The sequence below is a fragment of the Diceros bicornis genome, chromosome 3 (assembly GCF_020826845.1).
Source record: "Diceros bicornis minor isolate mBicDic1 chromosome 3, mDicBic1.mat.cur, whole genome shotgun sequence".
Taxonomy (NCBI): domain Eukaryota; kingdom Metazoa; phylum Chordata; class Mammalia; order Perissodactyla; family Rhinocerotidae; genus Diceros; species Diceros bicornis.
The window spans coordinates 47493266-47499265 of record NC_080742.1 but is presented as its reverse complement, the minus strand read 5'-3'; the positions used below and the strand labels follow the sequence as shown (position 1 = coordinate 47499265).

General features: G+C 47.4%; 1 protein-coding gene across 4 annotated transcripts in view; it reads left to right on the top strand.

The window, feature by feature from the left end:
• Window positions 1–994: 994 nt before the first annotated feature.
• The window catches only part of CDCA7L (cell division cycle associated 7 like), a 48052-nt gene continuing 43046 nt past the window's right edge, over window positions 995–6000 (top strand). Inside the window, exon 1 of one of the 4 annotated variants that reach the window (XM_058526973.1) lies at window positions 995–1160. In XM_058526973.1, coding sequence (XP_058382956.1) covers window positions 1137–1160 — 24 coding nt within the window. In that variant the 5' untranslated portion in view covers window positions 995–1136. The remainder of the gene's footprint in view (window positions 1161–6000) is intronic. The other 3 variants (XM_058526962.1, XM_058526944.1, XM_058526954.1) reach the window with 3 other exon arrangements.

The following is a 6000-nucleotide window of genomic DNA, read 5'->3' as shown; positions in this document are numbered from 1 at the left end:
TACCTGAACTCTAAGAAACCTTCCCTGACCTGTGCCAGATTAAGTCCCCCTATTTTACACCACCATAGTACCACTTACCTTTTCCCTCATGGCATCTATCATAGCTCCAAATTTACATTTATTTGCATCATGATTGAACTTATCACCACTACTAATGGTATTATTTGAATTCATTGTTGATTAAATTATTAATCAAGTTAATAATTATATTATTATTAACACTTATTTGCATCATTATTACATTTATATCATGTCAATGGCTGGCTCCCAGACTGCAATCTCCAACAGAGCAGGGACCAGTTTTTTGTTCAATCTTCTGTTCCCAAGGCCTAACACAGTGCCTGATACATTGTAAGTGCTCAGCCAATATTTGTTAAATAAATCAGCGTTCCTGACCTCTAGAACTCTCTGTCTAGTGGGGCTGGAGCCCTATGTGTACAATGGTATAGCAAAGGCCGTCTAAAGTTCCAGAGAGATTTGCAGCTCCCCATCCCGGGGGCCTTGGTGAAGAAGCCTGGGTTGCCAGTTTTGCAAAGTGAACCGTGTAGCAAATGTTTTGGGAGGCGGCAGAGCCCCATCCTTTTGCAAACACAAAACAAGTTCTGAAGCAGCCCGAAAATGCTTTCCCGGGATCGGAGACTGCGATCGCAGCAGAGGCTCGCGCTCCAGAGCACTACCTGGAATAAACCCTGCAAATATCCGGCGCGCGTAGCGGGGCGTGCCAGCTGGAGGCTGCGCCGGGACAGCCCCCTCTCATTTCTCCCGCGCGAAACCCGGCTGGACGGCTCCACTCCCTCCCTCCGCTGCAGGGGGGAGCCCGGCACCCCCAGGCTGGCAGCCGCGTCGGGCCGCGCCCAACTTCAGCCCCCTCTCGTGCTGCCCGCGAAGCGAAGTTCAGTGGTCGCGAAGTTTGGGTCGGTGACCGGTGCCTCACGGCCCAGCGCGGCGGCGCCGAGTGGGCGGCGCGGCGCGCTCCCCCTGTCCCGGGCGCTGAGTGCGCCCCTCCCCCGGCCCGCCGGAGCTCCGGGCGGAGCGCGCGGGCTGCGCGGCCGCGGGCGTTCTCCGTGAGCCGGGCCCGTGGCGACTAGGCTCCCGTGGCCGCTTGCTAGGAGGAGGCTGGAGCCCAGTTGGGAAGAATGGACTTGGCGACTCGCTCCCAGGTGAGGGTCCGGCCGCCCGCCGCAGCCCGGACGCACCCACGGCCTGCCTTCCCTTTGCGCTCGGCCCTTCTCCCGGCCTGGAGCTGGAAACGTGGCCCTTGGCTCCCGCGTTGGGAATCGGGCGCGCCCAGTCCTGCGAATGCCGGAGCGGGCGCGCCCTGCGGGTGTGCGCTGTGGGTCCCGGTTGTGCCATCCGGATTAGAAAGGCCGGGCATTCCTGCACTCAGGCGCTCGCCTCCGTCCCGGGTGGATGCGCGGGGGTCGCAGGCCGGGCCGCTGCGGCTCCGAGCCCCAGGAGTGGACGCGTTTCGAAGGAAGTGCAGGCGGGGAGGCAGCGGGGGCGCAGCTCCTGCGTTGGCTGCGCTCGTGGAAGGGGAAGCGGGCTGGGGGGAGCTTTTTTGATGCGCGCCCCCCATTTTCTCCGGGAATTGGCGTAGGGAGACGGGAGTTTAAGTGCAATTTTCTAAACATAGTCGAGAATCAGACCAATTCAGCTTTGATAATGGAGTTTAAAAGGAATTGGTCTGTTATTCTCGAACTTTTGTAAATGTTTTCAGGGAATTTGTAACCACTTAGGGGAAATGGCAACGTCATTAGGCCAAGTTAAAAAACAAAAGCCCCAAGATCCCAGACCGTATACTGTACAGCACCACCCCAATTACGAATCGTGGTCTAAACTAGGTTTAAAAAATCTCATTAACAAACACTTGAGAGTAAGTTCCCTAAATGTTACAGTGGATGGTGGGAATGTGAAAGTGGCTTCAGTTTTCTTTTTTACTTTTTAAAAGAGCTTTTCTGTACTTTCTAGTAACGAATATACATATTTTATTCAGAGATAAGCAATAAAAACTTTTTCAAACGAACTAAAAATAACTTTTAGAAAGGGAAGGAAGCAGCTTGTGGGAGCCCAAGAGATGCTTTGTGTGAGGGTTGAGTTTTTTTCTTGCTTTTGTGACTGTCTCTGACTCACTGCTTCCACCTTACCTTCGACTGGTGTTTACCTCTTTTCTCCACCTGGGTCGTCGGAGAGAGAGAGGCGGGGCCCCCGGCGTTGGGCAACGCGAAGCAGCGGCAGCGGCGCCCAGCTGCCAGGGTGACCAGTGGTGCCCGAGCCCAGGTCGCTGTCACCTCCTGGGTCCCGCGTCAAATTAAAGAACGAGTCACTAATGGTCGCTTTGGCCATTTAGTGATTTCTGAAAGGCTTCTTGAAAGTGGACGTTCGAGAAAAATCTGTTGTGAATGCTTATGAGAAAGAGTATTTTTAAAATTTCTCCAATGAGGGGTGGTATTAAAAGCAAGGAAGACAAACAGTAACTCAAGGTTAAGAAGGACTGAGACAGGGTTAGATTTTTTTTTTTTGCCGCTGGCCTTTACCACATAATTAGTATCCAGTGCTTCTAGGAGGTTCTGGTTTCTCCAGTACTTAAACCTTTCTGGAAGGCGTTTTAAGCCTCTTGTGAATTTCATCAGCAAATGTATCTTGATAATGTATCACTCCTGAAACCTGTTGTTCGGCTGGAACTGCACTTTCCCCACTTGTATACATAGTTCATGCTTGGGAAATGCAAAATGTCCCAGAATGTGTGGTTGGAAGTGAACATTGTACTGTCAAATCATGAGGCTAATTTTGGGTAGCTCAAAAATGTTAAGTAAACTATTTACCGTGTGGGGGTAATCCACAAATTATATCCGACCCATTATGCACCAATTAGGGCAAATTACTATATGTAAGATGATTCAGATTTTTTTTTTCTCTTCTGAAGACCTCCTAATTGGCAGCACAAATTAAGATGTGTGATGATTTTTCCAGTGGAAATGTTCTTGTTCATCATAATTTAAATGTGAGCAGATTATAGTCTCTTTAATTTAAATTAGTGAAGAGTGATTCCATGGGGTTGGGCAGGTGACTGCAGATAAGAGCACTTAATGAACATTTCAGGTGCAGCAAGATGTTCAGTTCACATGGTTCTGCCGTGTACCCCAGCCTTATGAATAAGGCAGTGTGATGAACAGCCTGAAGCGCCATTGGTGCACTGAATGTGGCTCACCTCAGTGTGCAGTGGGCTTTAATCTCACACATATGGTAAATATAATTTCCATCCCTTGGAAAGCGCAGAGCTGGAAGGGGTTTCAGCAGAGCAGCTTAGTTAGGCCTGATGTTATGAGTAGAGGGAAGTAGGGGGGAAGGAGAAAAGACAGTCATTTAAACTCTGAACTCCCTTCTAGCCTCTGCTTTTCTACAGCCTCACCAGTGTGTCGGATTTGATGTCCTCTGACAGTGATCACACCTCCCATGGGCTGTAGTACTTGTTGGGCTGACTGCTGTGTCTTTGTGCTTTTATATTGAATGACAGGAGTAATACCCAGTAAAGGCAAGAGTATGGTCCCTTACTGAGAGCTCTCAGCAGTGCAGCTCACAGGAGCTAGAGGATGAGACTGCCTCAGTGTCCTAGCAGAGAACCTGGGAGGTCCTGAATGTCAGGACTGTCCTTTTGCTGTCTTCTAGCTCCAGGGTGCAGCTTGGACCCTTAGAGAGGGAAATAATGCTAAATGTTCTCATGAATATGCATGGTGCATGCCGTTGAAGGGGTAAAAGGAAATTTGTCTGGTCTTGACCTCATAGCTACAAAATGTACCCGTCTGATCCTGTGGCTTTATAATGTGTGCCCAGAACTCTAGAAGCTGGTCTCAGAGGGGGGTCACTTGTGACTTCTTGGAAGGACAGCACAGTGGTTTGCTACTTGAATAGTCCTGTGTTTAAAAGGCCACTTGGTGGTTGTTTTGATGTACTACAACTCTCTCATCCATTGATGAGGAAAAACCTCAGAGAGCACAGCAGTTCTGATCTGGTCAGGTGAATGAAATCTTGATGATTTCAAACAGTTTTTGAATGTTACAGTGAATTAACAAGAAACATAAAGCAGTTAGAATAATCCAGGCATGTTAATTTTAAACTGCTCTTGACCTACAGTTTAGAATTTCTACCTCCAAGATACAGTTTTGATTTATTAAAGACTTACAGCTTTATTCACCAAAATGAAATTGATACGGGCTACTTGGGGTGGGCTAGAGATAAGAAAATATTTGTGGACCCATTTTATTTTCTTTTGTTTATGAAGAACACTGTCAGTACTATTTCTCTGAGTAACTTAGAGGTCTTGACAGTTTTCATTTTTAATGACTGTGTAATGTTTCATTGCGATGTGTATTTTCTGTTGAAAAAATTTTTTTCTTAAACTTTGCAATAAATGTCTTGGGGTGGCACATACCTTATGCCTTGTGTTGAATGGAGTCCATGCTTTTTTAATTCCTGTTTCTGTATCACGTGCTTACTGTCTCCTAAAAGGGCTGTGCCTGATTTTCAGTGGAAGGGAACCTCTGACACGTTGTTTTCCTAAGGCATTTCCCCTTTTGTTTTGCTGTATTAGCTGAGAGAGATCAGTTTTTGCTCAGGTTAGAACCAGGGCTCCTGATAACTGGACTGAAACAATGACTGTTTTCTTCCTGAACTGAGAGCACCTAGCAGAATGTTTTAGTTTGTGAGAAAGTGGAGAGTAGTCTTAGAGGTCCATTCTTTACCATCATCTGGTCTGCCTAGAAACCAAGAACATCCATGAATGTGCTCATGGATGCACAGTGGAAGTGCCTGGGCTTGGGCTGTCCTAGAGTTTGTGCAAGTTGATCATGTTGATGTGGAAGGTGGGGATGCCCTGCGCTGAGGTCCCCTCATATGTAGCAATGAATCACTTTTTGTAAAGAGTTGCCTTCCTTGGTCTTGCTTATTTCAACTTTAAATCATCTCTTAGATGGCATTCCTGAAAATGTGTTTTCATTGAAGGTTGGATGTCTGAAGGTCAAACGGTAGGTTCACTCATTATAAAGTGGTTTGTTTCTAAGAGCTAAAAAAAAAAGTGTATTTCTTGATCTGGGTGCTGGTTATAATAGGTGGATGCAGTTTGTAAAGCTTGAAGCTGTACACTTGAGATCTGTGCACTTTTCTGGTTGCATGGTGCACTTAAAACATTTAAAAAATAGCATTTAGAATCCCATAGTATGAGCCTGGAAGCCTGTGATTTCAGACAGCTCAGGCTACCAGGTGTGTGGATGACAACTTCCTGGGTGTCTTGTGTTCTGCTAGTTGTACCAGTATCCTCAGGACTGGGGATAGTCCAGGGATCCCTTCCCATAGACTCCCTCTGCTGTTCCCCCAGACCCTCCATAGCAGCAGCACAGCTGTTTGGGCAGCCTCGCATCTTTAAATCTCTGCTCCACGAGGGTCCAAGGAGAGTGCCTTGCATTTGTGAGTGACATCTGGTGCCTAGCCTGGCACCCACCTGGCTGCCTGCTGGCAGACCTCCTCTGTTAGGAGGCCCAGGATTTAACCTAGAGTAGTGGATGGTGACACCAAATCATGTGGCAGGGCAAAATGATAATTATCCTGATGTGTGAAGGGCCTGGCATATAATAGGTGTTAAATATTTGTTGAATTTTTTAAAAAGTTGGTGTAGGGCTGTAAGTGTATAGGGGTTGCGGGTATGAGTTATGGCAGGCCTTAACATCTGTAGCATGGCTTCTCGCGGTTTTCTGTGGAATTGATGGTGGAAGCCAGTTCGTGCCTGCCCCAGAGGCCTGAAGGTGTAGCAGTCCCACCCTGCCTGTGCAGATTTTCTCATCAGTCTCTAGTTTTATCTTTGTAAGTCATGCCTATTTTGCATTCTATTCCATGATGCATTTTAATTTATTTTAATACAAAAATGCTATTTTAAATTACTCTTCTGGGAAAAAATTCCCCTCCCCTGTCCCACCCGTGGTCTTGAAAACCCTCTGGCTGTCACTGAGC